General features: G+C 44.5%; 1 protein-coding gene across 2 annotated transcripts in view; it reads left to right on the top strand.

Annotated features, from left to right (window-relative positions):
* The window catches only part of jade2 (jade family PHD finger 2), a 128,042-nt gene that overhangs the window by 69,181 nt on the left and 40,928 nt on the right, over positions 1–17,933 (top strand). For both annotated transcript variants that reach the window (XM_084474620.1, XM_084474619.1), the window contains exons 7-10: positions 321–488; positions 4,339–4,455; positions 6,759–7,262; positions 7,636–7,800. In XM_084474620.1, coding sequence (XP_084330746.1) covers positions 321–488; positions 4,339–4,455; positions 6,759–7,262; positions 7,636–7,800 — 954 coding nt within the window. The remainder of the gene's footprint in view (positions 1–320; positions 489–4,338; positions 4,456–6,758; positions 7,263–7,635; positions 7,801–17,933) is intronic.

Genomic DNA, 17,933 nt, shown 5'->3' with positions numbered 1-17,933 from the left:
AAACGTACCTAATCAAAACTAAGAACCATACCACACCCCTAGTATCGCTATTCTGGTCTTAGTGTTCCCCTCTTTATAGAACAGTGAGAAAACAACAAACAAATATAGTTGATGACAAACAAGATGAAATTCAACTATAGTTGAATACACTATATCGCCCTCTGTAGGATGGTAGGACTTTTGAGTCCACCTGACGATAAAATAATTGATCAAGCAAAGATCCCGATACTCAAATGTGTCGACCTAGACTTAGGTGTAGATCCTTCTTGGTGTCATTAGTTCATTGTGCTGCATGGTTGGTAACCTTTGTCATCCCCCAGGCCTGCTACGGGATCCTGAAGGTGCCCCAGGGGAACTGGCTGTGCCGGACCTGCGCTCTGGGCGTCCAGCCCAAGTGCCTCCTCTGCCCCAAGAGAGGGGGAGCGCTGAAGCCCACCCGCAGTGGGACCAAGTGGGTCCACGTCAGCTGTGCCTTATGGATCCCCGAGGTAAGATATGCTAGTCCCGAATAGCCGAAAGACCAAATCACTTACCTTTCACCTATATGTGGGGCAACCAATCATATCGCTGGAGGCCGGGTTCTGTAAGTCCATAATTGTCTATCAGGGAACACAATCTCTGCCAACACACTTTTTCCCGTTGGGAAGAGGGGCCTGCTATTACCTATTGGTAATAGTGTGTAAAACATTAAAATAGATACAGTGTAGGCTGGCTACTCTAGAATACCCTTGTTGAAGTCCCCCATCTGAATGCTTCGTCCAATGTCTCCGTACCGAAACCTTCAGCTCTTGGTTTTCAGCCCAGGCTTGGTTCCGTCCTCCCCAAGAAGTTCTTCTATAGCAAAGCAGGACTGCAAGATCCCAGATTATGATTACACACACGCACTGACATGCACACAAAGCATCTGGATTGGAATGCTTGTCTTGCACTAATGGCTTGATCAGCGAACGTCCAATCAAAGCCACGCAATACTTTGGCCCATGGGATGCGGCAATTGGGAGAATTTAGATTGTATTACAGTATGTACATTTGAAAGTCTTTTAGTTCTGTCGTAAATATATATGAAAGTAATCACAGTTAAACTAAAGATAAACAAATTACAATTCGTAAGATTGTCCTAATAACTCTCAAGTGTGTGAAAGCTAATTCCAATTGCACACATTAGCAACATGTTAGGGAGCTTATTGAAATAGGCACAAAGCCAGTAAAAAATGGACTGTATTTGCCAATGAACCAGAACTTGACGGTAGCGTAGTTTATTTATGGAAACCAGCCAGAGTTAGTTTGCTTTTGATAGTATTCAACCGAAAAATCCAATCCCTCCCTTCAGGTTGTACTAACTTCAGGTTGATTCTATGCCACTCCCACAAACTCTTGACTAGCTCGCTAGCTTTAGCAATAGGCCTGCTTAGCCTTTCTGAAGGCTCCAGTCATGCTCAATGAGTACCTGGGCAGTGTGCACGCGGGTAGGTGAGTAGACAGACAGGTAAGCCCTCCAATCATTTCCATCGGGACCATTAGAGGGGTTACAGGTCTGCCTCAGCCACAGACACCAGATTAACTTCATAATTATCTCAGAACATTTTATGCACTGATTGTTGTCGCGGTTGCAAAGAGAACTTCAACAAATATGACAAAAAGTTCTAAAACAAATGGCCTACCATACCTTTTATGACGTGAAAGTGTCTTCCGATGGTGATGAGTAAGAACGACAGCAGTATGGCCCCATTCCAGGGGTTCACTTCTGCTCATCTCTACCCCAAAAGAGGGGCTGTGGTTTGCCCCTCATGGTTACCACATATAGTGCACAATAAATGCAGTATATTGCGGTGAAACAAGAATCCCAAATAAATTATAACTAATAAAACACCAAAAGACGTGTGTGTGTGTGTGTGTGTGTGTGTGTGTGTGTGTGTGTGTGTGTGTGTGTGTGTGTGTGTGTGTGTGTGTGTGTGTGTGTGTGTGTGTGTGTGTGTGTGTGTGTGTGTGTGTGTGTCCCCCACAACAGAATACAGATTAATGAAGTAGCTGTTGGCGTCCCCTAACCTTTTTTCCCCGACTCTAATTACCTTCTGTCACCCTTGATTGGGCTAATTGTTTTCTGTTGCTACACACACTTTTGTTTTCCTCTTCCAGCCAACAAAATTATGAAACAATTTGCATGTGTGCAGGCTCCTGGGTATTTGTGTGTTGGTTGGTTTTCAATCCTAAAGTTGTTGTTGCCATAATGTATGTCTCCTTATGGGGTTCTCTTATTCTGCCATGTGTACGACTTTTCTGTTTATATTTACATTTTGAACGGTGGTACTAGCTTGTGTTTTATTTGCGCTGTACGTGTATTTGGTGTCTGGTGTGCTTGCATGGTCAAATGTGTCACCTTTTCTACTGTGCACAGAAGCAGCTGTCGTTTCTGTGCACGTACGCAGGCTGTTTAGGAGATGTAAATTGCCCGATGGCAGACAATGTAAATACACAAGGACACACTTAAATGCGAGGGCACACTCGTGACGCAACAGACTTTACCGCACACACATGCCACCTGCGTTCACACAGTAATCCTGCACACAATTGTACAAAGATGTGTTTGTCTATTACAAGGTTGGCTGGTAAAGTGAGAACAAGGACTCACAGTTCACCCCCCCTCCCCCCCACAGACTCTCAAGCTTTGAGAGCTTTCGGTGACATAATGACAAAGTGTGTGTGTGAGTGTGACATTGAAAGCAACATCCGAACAAGGCCTGTGATTATGAAAAACGTTTTATTCACTTGCGCACACGCACATGCACGCACACACACACACACACACACACACACACACACACACACACACACACACACACACACACACACACACACACACTCTCAAGACATTTAAATTTTATTTTTGTTGCATCCACCATTTTGGAAACGAGAATGCGTCATATGCATGCGGGCATGAAAAACACACACAGGGATGAGAGCAAAAGAGAGTGAGGAATACGTTTGGATGATGCAAAATTATTGTACACATAATGGCATGGCCCACCGACAGACAAATACACACTGCACGTTTGCATGCTTAGCTGTGTCTCAATTCTATAAACCCATTTTGGTAGAAATGTTAATTATTCAATAAATGTATCATTAACATTCAATGCACAATGGGTCTCTTGCCATTGGAACATTCTGGTCCCCAGTCTTCAAATAGCAGAGCTATTTGGTGTGAATTGGCGGGAAATGGACCCAGGGGTCGTTCCTGTGCATGAACAAAAGAGACCGCAGACGCGAAGGAAGGGAGAGTGGACAGGAGAGAAGGAGAAGGAGGGAAGCGATGAAAAGGCAGGGAAAGGGTAACTATCAAAAAGCGGAGTCGTCATGCCAGCAAAAAAAAAAAAAGAATGGAAAGAGATGGGCATCGTAATGAGGGCCTCCCAGAGAGAACATCTTTCCAGGAGGGGAAGATAAATGAACTGCAGGAAATGTAGACGGAGGGCCGGACAGACGGAGGGTGAGGAAAGACCAGCATTGGAAAGGCAGCTGTGTTCTGTATGCTGGGCTCCATGGGGTTCGGAGAGGCAGTGCAGGCGTTCAGCGGCCTGTGTAAACCGGGCAAAGCACCAGTTCTACACCCTCTTTCTCTGGAGTGGTATCACTCTATGGTCTGACCAGACCCAGTGGTCCTCTTCAAAGCACACCTCATTTAGAGCTGACCATCGTGTTCACTGTCTGTCCTTATTCCTTGTCACGGGTCAGGAGACTGGAGCCTGTTGTGGATGACTATGGCTGGCTTTAGCCAGTTTTAGCTAACTAAAGCCAACTGTAATCGACTTCAGCTGACTTTATCTGATGATAGATGGACATACGTAGTTGGCTGACGATATCTTAATACAGCGAAGTGAAGCTGGCCAAAGCGGACTAAGGCTGACTATAGCTGGCCAAACCTGACTATAGCTGACTATGGCTGACTATGGCTGACTATGGCTGACTATGGCTGGCCAAACCTGACTATGGCTGACTATGGCTGGCCAAACCTGACTATGGCTGACTATGGCTGGCCAAACCTGACTATGGCTGACTATGGCTGGCCAAACCTGACTGTAGCTGACTATGGCTGGCCATGACGGACTATACCATTCTCCCAGTGTCCACTCTGGTCCAAGGTATCAGAATTGGTCGAGAATTGCATTAATACTGCTGGCCTCGGGGGTTTGATTCTCCCTTTCCCTGCTAAGAAATGAATGTGCTCATGGTGTTGGTGTGATGTTTAGGACAAAAGTTTCTACCCATTGACCTATCTATTAAGCAGTGAATGTAACATGACGCGGCTGATAGTTTTATATGTGTTGTTCCTTCCTCCAGGTGAGTATAGGCTGCCCAGAGAGGATGGAGCCCATCACCAAGGTGTCCCACATCCCCTCCAGCCGGTGGGCCTTGTCCTGCAGCTTGTGTCGAGAACACACAGGCACATGCATACAGGTGAGCACACACATGCTCCTTGCTGGAATGGGATGTCCACTGCCACACACAAGCCCAGAGGCCAACACACACACTTGTGCACATGCATGTTGATATACAGAAAAAAAGGCTGTTGGAGGACTTTGCCCACGAAAGCTGTGTTTGGGTACCAGTGTGCGTGTGTGTGTGTGTGTGTGTTGAGGTAACGGCGTGCTTGTGTGTGTTGGAGTATCAGTGTATTTTTGTGCGTGTGGGGTACCAGTGTGCTTGTGTGTGTTGGGGTAACAGTGTGCTTGTATGTGTTGGGGTAAAAGTGTATGTGTGTGTGTGTGTGGGGCGGGGGGGCGGGGGTACCAGCATGCTTGTGTGTGTTATGGTGTGTGTTAGTGTGTCTGTGTGTGCCTGCGGCAGTGGGCTTCCTCGCGGCCACAGTATTGATGCTCCAGATTAGCAGGGAGTGTGAGTACATCCTCCGGTCAGAGCCTCAGCAAGCAGGGAGTCAGTCCACTGACTCTGTAGCCTTAGGCAGGCTGAGCTCCATCGGCTTCCACTCACTCTGCTCACATCCAGCCATACAGGGAGCATAACCTCGACCAGGGGTTAAATGGAGACTTATGTTCTTAGATGAAGAGCTGAATAAAATCATTTTTTCAATATTTTCAATTTATTTTAGAGCCTAATGTTTAAAATATTTTTATGTCACTAATCTGTGAGAGAAGACAATTGATTTCATACCATATGACAAAAGGAGGTTAAAGGTGCTGTAGGTAAGGTTTAAGGGCTATATTAGTATACATGTTTAATAAATAGCCTCCGTTTGGCTCTAAGTGAGTGAAAGGCTCTGTGCTGGTTATATATGCCGGCCTCTAGATGAGTTCTAGATTGTTCCTGACTCATTTATGACCAATCAGAGCCTCTCTTCCCTGATTGGGTTAGGGAACTCATGTCTATCACAAGTGTGTAAATGCAACTTTTCTCAATGGCGGACAAATGCAGGAACATTTGCTGAATTGAAGGGCATCATGATGCAATTGATATCATCTTATCATTGATTAACATTTGCATTTACCAATAGATAACACAGCTATAATGACCTCATACTGTGCTGTCTTCATTATTATAGTCAGTGCAGCATTACAAAAAGAACAAGTGCATCCAGCCTTGATTGTAAACCTACTTCCAACCAAATAATTATCGTTGTACACAGTAAAGAAACACTTTGTAGACTGCCGCCATCAATTGTGTTGGGTCGATGAGACGAATCTACAATGTTATTTTGGTGTGCCCTGGTGACAGGACAGTTGAAGCGGAAGCAAATCAATACGTGACAGAAAGACACTTTGTGTTGACTGTGGACCAGACATGACGACATCATAACACCTCAACGTTTCAAGGTGTTGCTCAGCAGCAGGCTGTGAGTTAGTGTGAGAGCATTGACCTTAATTCCTTCAACCATACCCGAAACAAGAATGGTGAGAAAAGGCAGTCACTCAATGGTAGTAGCTTTAGAGTGAACTCAATTAATACACACACGCACGCACGCACGCACGTGCACACACACACGTCAATTAAGCTATTGATGTGAGGACTTCAGCTTTGACCCCAGCTTTGACCCATTTTCGATCACTGTCAAACAAACTCACTCACACTTAAATGTTCAGAGCAGATCATAACACCCTTGGGAGATCAGCAGCGGTACGTTGACTGCATCAGTTGTCTGTGTGCTTTTACCTTACGCCGCTATAAACCTTGACAGCGCAAGAAGAGATCCTTCTCAGACTAGATAAGAAACTAGAAACTATAACAGATATACCCAGATTGTCTCTGGAGCTCTGGAGCTGGAGGCTTTGTGTGTGTGTGTGTGTGTGTGTGTGTGTGTGTGTGTGTGTGTGTGTGTGTGTGTGTGTGTGTGTGTGTGTGTGTGTGTGTGTGTGTGTGTGTGTGTGTGTGTGTGGTAGCGGGACAGAGAGGGCAAAATTAACGATGGCTCCAAGCCAGTATTTAAAATGGATTGTTTTTTTTGCTGCACTTTAATCTCATTGGTTTTTGAACAAAGCGGGAGACAGAAGCAACAGTGATGAGACCTCTCCCTTCTGTCCTTGATGCTCATGCTTAGAGATCATCCTTTTTTTTACCTTCTTTCTTGTCACATTTAATGAGTATTTGAACAGATAAAACGGCAGGTTCAAATCCAAGCACTCTATTGGGCTTTGCTGCAGTTGGTGCAGGGTACTAGAGCTAGTCACCCTCACCTCTGCCTAGCAATAGTTGAATTTGCCAGTAAACGTCCAATGAGTGCTGAGTCCCCTCCCTCTGTCCGCCAGTGCTCCATGGCCTCCTGTATCGTGGCCTTCCATGTGACTTGCGCGTTCGACCACGGCCTGGAGATGAGGACCATCCTGGCGGAGAACGACGAGGTTCGCTTCAAGTCTTTCTGCCTGGAGCACAGCGCCAGCTCCTCGGCCACGCCCCCCACCATGCCCGCCACCGCTGCGCACGCCAACGGCAGCCAGCAGCATCACACAGCCATCACGCCCGCCGCCAACGGAGCACACACACCCACAACGCCGGACTGGTTCCGACCGGAGGCCGCTCACCATCCGAGCGTAGGTCACGGTGGCGGCGGCGGCGTGGCCAACGGGCGCCACGGTGACCCCGAGCTGAGGCCCGGGCCGGCGCTGTCAGCCAGTGAGCGGGCGGAGCGGGAGCAGCTGGAGAGGGAGAAGGTGAGCCAGCGGAAGCAGAAGCTGCAGGAGCTGGAGGACGAGTTCTACCGCCTGGTGGACCCCAGAGAGGTGGCCCAGAGACTGGACCTGCCCCACGGCCAGGTACGACCCCTGCAAGGATAGGATGCGTAACATCTAGTGCATAACATGATGATTAAATGATCGATGGTTGATGCATAAAATATAGTCAATAATTAAGTATCATGAACATGTAATTTTGATGGAATAGATTATATAATGTTAGACTGATGTTAGACTGACTCATTACTGGCCCGGTCTTCATTACATATCACATGGAATGCTACATGCTATCTTAGTTTAGTTTTATTTATTTAGCACACATTAACATCAATGGTGCAAGGAGGGAATGAAGCCCATTAGGACCTCTGAGAGGATGTGTAACGACCAGATATTAATAAAATCCAATGAAACGATACTTACGTGTGTGTATGTATGTGTGTGTGTGTATGCGCAGGTGGACTTCCTGTATCAGTTCTGGAAGTTGCGAAGGAAGGCCAACTGCAACCGTCCCCTGGTGACCATGAAGCGGGACGAGGTGGACAACCTGGCCCAGCAGGAGCAGGACGTCCTGTACCGCCGCCTCAACCTCTTCACCCACCTCCGTCAGGACCTGGAGAGGGTGAGTGTCCATCCCTCTCGGCAAGGGGGTGTGTGTGTGTGTGTGTGTGTGTGTGTGTGTGTGTGTGTGTGTGTGTGTGTGTGTGTGTGTGTGTGTGTGTGTGTGTGTGTGTGTGTGTGTGTGTGTGTGTGTGTGTGTGTGTGTGTGTGTTTCCCTCAAGGAGATCACAGATGTGTCTCGCTCAGGGGGGAGACTTTGTGTGTTCACATGATACGTATACATTAACAGGGGAACTGTGGTACGGTGCCGCGGTATGGAGATCCAACCTAAATAATTATTTCAGCCTTATTTAACAAAAGTTTCCACTCAATGTATTTCCCCCGCTGGCCACGCAAGGACTGGAGAAATGGAGCAATCGGAGAGAGAGTGAGAGTGCTAACTAGCAGTTAATGAGTGATTAATTATCACTGGATATAGCCGAGCCGTTCCTTAGGGTTTGCATGCAGAGTTTAACGCACACGTGCGTGCGTTACACGTGCGTGTGCGTCACACGCGTACACAGAAACACAAACACGGACACATGCACATGTAATATTGACACAGAAGGCCCTGTGTGTTTAGCCAGGCAATTAGCTCCTGGCTGTTGGGGAGCGGCTGTAGTTTTGGCAGTGGGAAGTGAACGGTACATCTCTTGTATTTGATATGACCGACGGTCTTCCTTTGTGATTTGGGTGAAAGTGCCTTGCTCCATTCACACTTCACGACAATTCATGATGGAACTAGTATCATTATGACCAAGGGATAATTGCAGCTCTTGGCATTTTAAAGTACTCTCAGAGTACTCTGTGTGTTTTACTCATTAATCCTACCTTTAACACCCTAATTGAGTGTACTCACATCTTGCAGGTTAAATACATTGTACTTGTTCTTGGCCCAGGCTCCAAAGTACATTTCTTAAATCTTTCTCTCTCTTCTTCATTGAAAGTGGACTCCAAGTTGTGGGGGGGGGCAGGCGTGGTATTGATGTTGATGTGTGAGCATCCTTATAAATGTTAACCAATGGGGGGTTGAGGAGGAAACACGTTAATAACGCTGCCCTGACTCCATGTAGGCCTCAGTGACCTTTGGGGGATTAAAGGGGAAACCCTGATTGGTCAAAAGGCTTGTAAATGCTGTGGCTCCCAGAACGTGTTTGACCTGGTTTGAGGCTGGGGGGGAAAGATAGCGGTGTGTGTGCATGTACATATTCTGTTTTTGTTGCTTTGTATTTTGGTTAGGGTTAGTGTGTGTGTGTGTGTGTGTGTGTGTGTGTGTGTGTGTGTGTGTGTGTGTGTGGCACAGTACTTGGCTATTAAAGGGGTAGTTTTTTAGTGTTTGGACATCGGACTTCATTTCCAAGTGAGACAGTGTGTTATTTATCATTGGTGAGCGTTTTCAACATGTTTCATTCAGTCCTTCTAGTTGCAGAAATCGCTGGTGCTAGGCTGGCGCAAGTCGAGGGGAACTGCTAGCCTGCCAATAAAAACAGTTTTACCCACTCCATAGTACACCTGTAGTGAATCGGTTGCTACACCGGAGCAAAGTGAAATTCTGCCGCTGCTGAGAAAGTAGTCCCTCCCTGTAATGCGATCATTGCGATACAAGGATAGTTTTATTTCTAACATTATTCTATCAACACAGGCATTTACATCGGTAGTCTGGCATTATAATTGGTTTGCCTCGGCAGTACTGTGGAGTGGGTAAAACAGTTTTTATTGGCAGGCTAGCAGTTCCCGTCGACTTGCGCTAGCCTAGCACCAGTGATTTCTGCAACTAGAAGGACTGAATGAAACGTGTTGAAAACGGTCTGATTTCTGAATTCTGAACTACCCCTTTAAAGGCCAATGTGCAGGTTTTTTTTTTTTTCTTTTCTGGCAGTTTTCTAGTTGGTAATAAACATTTAAACAATTATCCATTGTATTTGATGTTGTAGGGTATCACAAAAAAGAAATATAATAAGGAAAAGTAGGTGATATGTTAGCGGTTTGCTAACAGGTTAGCGATGATTCTTATTTCTCCCACAATGCATTGCATGACGTCACATGAGGTACTCCGCTTTGGGACGACAGCCGAAAACCCGCCTTGATATCTTTGAGAGAGACGAGTAGCAGCTAGTGAGAGAGTGACAGTGTCAGATTATATAAGTAAATATATAGATAGAGATAGCCTAGATATATATATATATATATATATATATATATATATATAATCTGATATATATATATATATATATATATATAATCTGATATATATATATATATATATATATATATATATATATATATATATATATATATATATATATATATATGATAGATAGATAGAATAACAACATAACATGACACACGTGTGGTTTGAGATATATATATATATATATATATATATATATATATATATATATATATATGATAGATAGATAGAATAACAACATAACATGACACACGTGTGGTTTGAGAACGTTTTAGACTCAATCAATATGAAGTCGAGGGGAGACGAACCTCTGTTCGTTTGTATCTTTTATTTACGTGACCATATTTTTATTTTATGTAAAAAAATAAAATAAAATAAAAAGGAATCAGTTCTCTTCTTTTTGGGAATCAGTTCTCGTCGTTCACCTTCGGGATTCTTTCGTTCTGACCGAATCGTTCGCGAATCGCCCATGCCTAATGAACATACTCGTGCCTGCTGGCTTGAAGGGGACCATGATCCTGCCTGAAATATAAGTATGCTACTGTGTTTCCCACAGACGGGTAGCAATGCAAGCAGTTGCGACGCAACTGCTTGCAACTCGCAACTCCTTGCGACGAGACGGGCTGAGACGTTCTAAAAACGGGGCAGTTCACACTGCTGCACCGGGCGGCGATTAGTTTTATTTTGGTTGAGAGTAGGCTAGAGTTGCTGTGTTTCGCCATTCTCCACTACTTCTGCATTGTAGTAATTCACTGGAGCTTAGTTTGTTTAGATCCCGCTAGTTGGATACATTGCATTCTTTCGTAGTGGCGACTTCTCGACTGCAAGGGAAGCTCGGCTTCACCTAAAATTTCGAAAATTAAATGGTCAGATATATACTGTTGTGTTAACATTTCATTGATTAAAAATGCGTTAGAACACGTCCATCTCGAAGACGAGTCCGTTCAGAATCAGCTGCTTATCGCAGGTCGACTGACTCGATTTCCTTCTCATACACTTATGTGTTTAATTTGCGTGTGTTTAGACAGATGGGCGCGCACCAAGCATCACCCGCATTCATTCTATTAAATACTCACTCGCGGTAAAACAGTTTTCTCACGATCAAATACTCTTCAATCCTAAGTAATGGGCTTGTACACGATGTCTGGGTCAAGAACATATGTTCGCTGTATGGTGTTTGCAGATGCATTGATTTAAAAGTACAACTTACCTTTGTATCAGCTGTTCTTTCCCAAATAATTTAACCAATCATTTACTCTAAAACTAGATTTTGTTTTGGAAGCCTGGAATATACTTTGCTCGAATGTATTATTATTATTTTTAACGCATGGCATAGCCTACTATACTTCATTCATGTTCATTCATGCAGCCCTATGGAAAAAAAATGTTTCCACAATCCACACGCTATTTCTATGCAGTTTCACACGTATGAATAATCTTTGACATCATAATATTTAACATGCAAGTGTAGTGGTGCCTGGTTGCTGCGGGGGAAGATCAGCTTTGCGCCGTGTGCAAACTAGCAACGACACATGCGTCGGTGTAGAAAGTCGATTGCGCCGGGCGCAAGATAGGGCCCTTCTTCTGTTTGGCGCACATGGCTAATTTGCATACGCGCACAGGGCTGTCGGAATGGGAACTTGTCGTACTGGCAGCATTTCGGGGGCGCGATTACGGGCTGGCGGAGTTACATTTAAAAATCGCGTTCAAGTAAAAATAATAAGAAAAGCGTATTCAATTTGTGGCGCTCGTTGTTCAATCTGTGGCGCAGCGCCACACATTGGCCTATGTGTGGGAAACACTGATGCTATCTTTAGCACAAACGGATTCAGGCAGCATGCCTCAAATCCAGGATGCTCAGTTAGGCACGTTACATCTGCATCTTACATCGGGGTAAGCTCCTCGACCAGCGACCAAAACGCGCTCACCTCCCTACAACACAAGCTCTCCACCACAGTTTCCATGGGACGACACCGCCCACACAGACACCTGCCAAACACAGCGACAAAGACACGCTTACTACTCTCTCCCTGTCCCGGTAAGCGGTACCCTGACGGTGTCAATGACAATCAATCACGAGGAAAACTAGTTAGCACTATCAAAAATAATCACACTGAAGACATGACCAGCCTACTTGGCTTCGGTTACGTTTGCAAACAACATTTTCACCGGAGAAAGAGGTAAAAGCTTAGAAATAAAGCCAACGACATAATCACTGTCACTAGATATAAAGAAAACGTTGACTTTCACTCGATGCTATTCACTGACAGTAAAAAAAAAAGTTGTTATTGTATGCACTGCTGTTCATAGACTACTAGCTCCAGCGCTCCTTGCTGCGTTTCTAAATAGCTCACCAGGACACTTCACCAACTCTCCAGTCATTCTCCTCTGACCATGCATTTATTTGTCTTTGACGGCCATCGGCTCTCGGTATTTCCTCATTCGCCCTCTCACGTCTAACCGGTTCGAAATATCATAAATGTTAACTGTGGGTCTTGCCACCTCTTCCCATTGAGCCTCTTCCTCATCCCAGTTAGACGGCATAGTGCTCTAGTAGCAGCTTCAAGGCTGAGGCTACCTTCCACCACGACTACCTCATGTGACGTCATCGCCGAGCGCGTAAAAAAATAACCGTTACTAACCAAAAACTACAAAAACTGGACTTTAACACCATTTTGGAGACATTTCTAACTTTATATACATATCTTGAGTGCTTTATGTACCCATTAATCGAAACTTCCGGTTAACCTGCAACATGGGCTTTAAGTACTGTGCAAATCTGTTACATTTACATTTAGGGCATTTAGCAGACACTTTTATCCAAAGTGACTTACAATAAGTACATTTGTCATAAGAACTGAAACAATATATCGCCGTTGGTACAGTAAAGACATTCATAGAACCAAGTGCAGGTACTAACAATCGCCAGGCTAACCCCATTCCCTGTATACAGCAGTGATAGCTAGCTACTGCAGATAGTTAGCATAGTTATTGTCCCCGTCTCGGGGGTCTATCTGTATTGATTGCTCCAGCCGCAGCTAAACCTATGGGGAGTGGCACTGTGTATTCTACGATTGGTCTACCCCCCCCCCCCCCCAGCTCACATTGTCGTGCGGGTGCGTATCGATGGGGGGAGTTATGAGGATGTGTGTACGAGAGCGTGTGTGTACGGGGATGTGTGTGAGTGTTGAAGGATTAGGTCTCTTCAAGTTTCCAGTTGGCTTTTTCAATCCGTCTGCCAAATGGAAACGCCACTTCAATTCAAACTAATTCAGTGAGCCGAGCCCGGTCCAACAAAGCCACACCATTCACTGCTGCTGAAGCCTCTTCCAGTGACCACTTTCCAACACCAATTATTTAAATTGGATATTATCATATTATTATGAGTTGTCTTGTATATTGAGTTAGGTTGTCATTATTTTAAAGCCTATTATAGTATTTTTAAATTGTGAAGAAGCTGATTTAAATGGGGCTAAGTGGTGGATCAGACCAAAATGAACTGACTGACAATGACCTGGGTTGCTAGGGCCAACTGAGAAACCATTGCTCTCAGTCCCTGGTGCCAGTAGTTACATTGGCATAACCTCTATTCCTCTATTATCGATTCTTGTTATACCTCGACTTTGATTTACTATTGTACACTATGAAGCAGATTGACCATTGACTAATGTGCACAGATGAGTGTTGACAATATATTTTCAATCAACACATTTGTGTTCATGTTCATTTAAGTCTACTGCCTTCTATCAAAAAGATAAGCAAGCATATATTCTTGTATTATACAGTTATGTAATGCTGAATCTGTATCAGGTGCCCCTTCTAGGGCTCTGTGGCCCCCCTTAAAGCGAAAAGAGGATATTGATTGCAGATGGTGAGCCTGACTGATCCACCAGCAGGCTGAATGATCATGGATCAGTAGTTTATTGGCTCGGGAAGTGTGGAGGGCTGTCGATAGCTGAGTTCACCTAGACTCTACATAGCCATTCAGTCCCTTATTTGTCTGTTGCACCATTGTTTGTTGTACGTCCTGGCATTTAATGAATGCACTTAATGCAGGTTGTATTCATTCATTGTACTTAATTGTGTAGCATGTACTTAATTGTGTTGTGCATGCATGTTGTGTAGCATGTACTTAATTGTGTAGCATCTGCAGTAGCTAGCTATCATTGCTGTATACGGGGAATGGGGTTAGCCTGGCGATTGTTAGTACCTGCACTTGGTTCTATGAACATCTTTACTGTACCGACGGCGATATATTGTTTCACTTCTAATGAAAAATGTACTTATTGTAAGTTGCTTTGGATAAAAGTGTCTGCTAAATGCCCTAAATGTAATGATAGCACAAGCTTCCCTCAAACGCCTGTCTTTAAAACTCTTCGCTCGCTCTCTCTCTCTCTCTCTCTCTCTCTCTCTCTCTCTCTCTCTCTCTCTCTCTCTACACATTGGCAGATAGAGTTTGCTGCTTCCTGACTTATCTACCATCTATTTAATGTCTGTTCACACAATTCATGCAAGGCTTTCATGTCGTGTTCTCTATGGGAGAAATACATGGGATATTTCATAGTGTTTGTCCCAAGACCTTCGAAAGCAAATATTAATTTTTTTCTTGTTTTTCTTTCTAATGAAAATGTTCTTTATGATGTCCTGCTAGCATGGTTCTACTGCTATATACAGTGAGGTCTGGTGATGTCACTGACATGGTCTTTATACATGAAAACAACTGTTATATCTAATTGGCTGTGTGTGGTCACATCTGCACAGTCCCAATAATATCCAGCTTGTGCTTTTGTATGAAGAGACTGGTAATCGACAAATACATTCAATACAGTTTATTGAATGGAGGGGTAGTGTTGGACATCCATGTATATTCTGTCAGACAGCAACCATGTGGTGTAACTTGTAACTGGTAACCTCTCCCTTACGATGTTTGAACGGTCAAACAATTCTGTAGCATTGTGTTTGACCTTGTTAGACACAGAGACACAGAAAAATAATCGCTTTTCTATCAAAGTTTGATAATGATGAAGCCTTCGTCTCCAGTGTAGTTGCCTTTTCATTTAAATGTAGACAGATTGAGTTGCAATATGTTGTCTTATATTCCTTGGATAACCTATATTCATATTTAAGGGGATATGCCGAGATATCTGTGAAAAATGTTTGCCAATTTAGGCGAGGTGTTTACTTCCAACTACATCATGTTGAGTTTGCTCGGTTAGCATTTGCATGAGCGGCTAATCGTAAAACATTGAAAATCTTTGGATAGTCTCTCTATAACTCTCCAAGTCACATGTTTTACAATAATGTGTGTTGTGTGTCTTTGTGTGCACTGCAATGTCATGTAGGTAAGCTTACATAGTGTAAATGTGTTGCTGTTGCTTGTGTGAATATGTGTGTGTTTGGATTGGAGATTCTGGGAGCTAGTGTGGGGTGGGACCCACCCCCCAACCCACCCTCTTTGAAGCTCTGCCAAAGGAAGCAATTTCACTCCACTGTCACCGCTGCCTCGCTGGGCTCTGAGTTCACTTACCCCCCTGCCCACACATGCTCCCCCCTCCCCCCCACCCATCACCTCCGCCCCACCACCGTCACCACCAATCAGGAGGTAGCACAATGCAGACATGTGTGGCTCGCCGATTGGGTGTGTTTTTTTTATTTTTTTTTATCCTTGCTTCCAAAGTGGGTGTGTGTGTGTGTGTGTGCCATATTCATACTTCTGTGCATCTGTGCAGCAGAAAAGGTGTTTGAGGTGTGTGTGGGGAATGGGGTTTGATTTAGGGCTGGGTGATTCTTTCGATCAAATTGATTAATAAGCATTTTTGCCTTCCTACAGTATGGGAAATGGCTGAACCGCAAAACCTTGTTGTTGTTGTTTTAAAGTTCTAGACTAGGCACATTTTTTCTCTCTTTTCTTGGCCTTAAAGAGCAGGTGAACCCGCTGTTTCAGCTGGGATTAGAACACTATTTAAAACATGTGTTACAACCCACAGCAACTTTGTGAAACATTTTGGTATGGTCGTTTTGTAAATACAGTAGCTTTATAATGAGCGACGTTGCATATATGTACCGAACCCTGGCTTCATACTGTGAAGCCTAACCATCAATCGGGACATAAAAAAAATAAAAAGGCAAGATCCGCACACCACACACTCAACGTGGTGTTACACTAGAAGTGTCTGAGAAGCTTAACCCCCCCGACTCCGCAGTCAACCGCTGCCCAGGCAAAGCACTACACGTCCACACGCCTCGCCCTCAGTGTCCCTTAGTCGTGGCAAGGGTCGTTTGAAGCAAGAGTGCAACGTTCATGTCGTGCTTTGGGGAGAAAACAAAGATTTTGCTCCCGTTTGCATTCAATTATTTCCGTAACGGTGATAGAATGTCATAGTTGGAATAATGCCATGTACACAATCATATAAGACATAATGCCACGTCTGTGGGGAACACACAACCGATGTATTCCAGCACCTTTGACAGAGACATGCAGTTGAATGGCAAGTGTGTGTCGCACCAAGAGATGCAGAGGCCAGCTCGAGCCACAAAGCGGCAGAAAAGCAGGTAACCTTGGCAGCAGCATTGTCTTTCCTCATGACGAGACAGGGCTCTGGTACCAGGTGACACAGATGCGGGGACATATTACATCATGAAAGATATGGTCCCTGTTTATACAGTAGAAAAAAGAAAGGGGTTCATTAAGACACTGCAAATGATGGACTATATATTTTTTGGTCTTGTTAGTTGGTTTAGAGATTAACTGAAGTTCCATGTTAATTAATTAAAACACTCAAGGTTTTGTTTTCAGCCCTAGTCTGAATGTAACCTAACTACAGTAAGCTACAGTTGGAGCACATATCTTTGATTTCAGGAAACATGCCCACAGCTTGTCAACACATCACACAAGCAAAGATATACTGCCCAGGTGCAGCTATACTTCTCTGGTGTTACATTACTATCTCCTAGATCCTAGATCTTAGTCCAGACCATGATGCCAGCGACCCCTTAGCAAAACACAGTCATCTCTAACCTCGCAGCTGAGCTTGACCGTAAACGTTATGCTATAACCATTTAATCATTATTGGACAAACCATCAAAAAGGAAACATGCCTTATCTGCCTCTCCATGCGTTATAGTTTTTACTTATTAAAAGTATTTGTTTAAAGACTTGGCTGTACAATGGGCCAGGGAGGAGGTCCGGATAACAGCACACTTAGAAAGAGCAGTGGAAATGGCCTTAAAGGTGACAGAATAAGGAGAAATGTACACGAGGAAAGAGGGACGGGCTGGTCGGTTCACAGACGAGGCTAGGGGACAGAGGTCCATGATGACTGGTTCTGTCTGAGGCCTGAGCAGTAAGACGTATCCGTGGGTGTTGCTCGGCTGCTACAGAGATTCAGAACATGTGATTTGTATGACAACCACCAAGCCACCATAGGGGTTGAAGGATAAGAGAGATGGGAAGTTAGCCCAAGTTATATGTGAGTGGAAGGAAGAGGACTGAAGAAAGATATTGAACAGGCAGGCATGCCTGAGATAAACACTGCTGCTGGTCTGCATTAACAGCCTCCACTCTGGGCCCTTTGAGCCTTAGAGGTAATATTGAAGATGGAATCACTCGGTAGCTCGTTCAGCGCCTCAAGGTAAAGCATCAGGCCTCCCAGGAGGGGTGTGTAATGTATATTCATCATCACTCATTACTATGGGAGATATGCCTCTTACACAAGGTAATGCATGTACTTCAGGTCAGAACACATGTACTTATTCAACAGGCATTATCTCTCCCTCTCTCTCTCCCTCTCTTCTCTCTCGCTCTCCACACACAGAGCTGCAGCCCGTTGCTTGGCATAAAGCCACGGTTGGTGTTATGCAACAAGGAGGGTCAAAGAAGGGCCAGAGAGAGAGAGAACATTAGAGAGAGGAGGGCCAGGAGACTGGTCTAATGCTTTATCATGCCTCATTTGATCCAAACCAAC

This window comes from Micromesistius poutassou (genome assembly GCF_964030765.1).
Source record: "Micromesistius poutassou genome assembly, chromosome: 10".
Classification (NCBI taxonomy): domain Eukaryota; kingdom Metazoa; phylum Chordata; class Actinopteri; order Gadiformes; family Gadidae; genus Micromesistius; species Micromesistius poutassou.
This window is presented reverse-complemented; position numbering and strand designations above follow the sequence as displayed.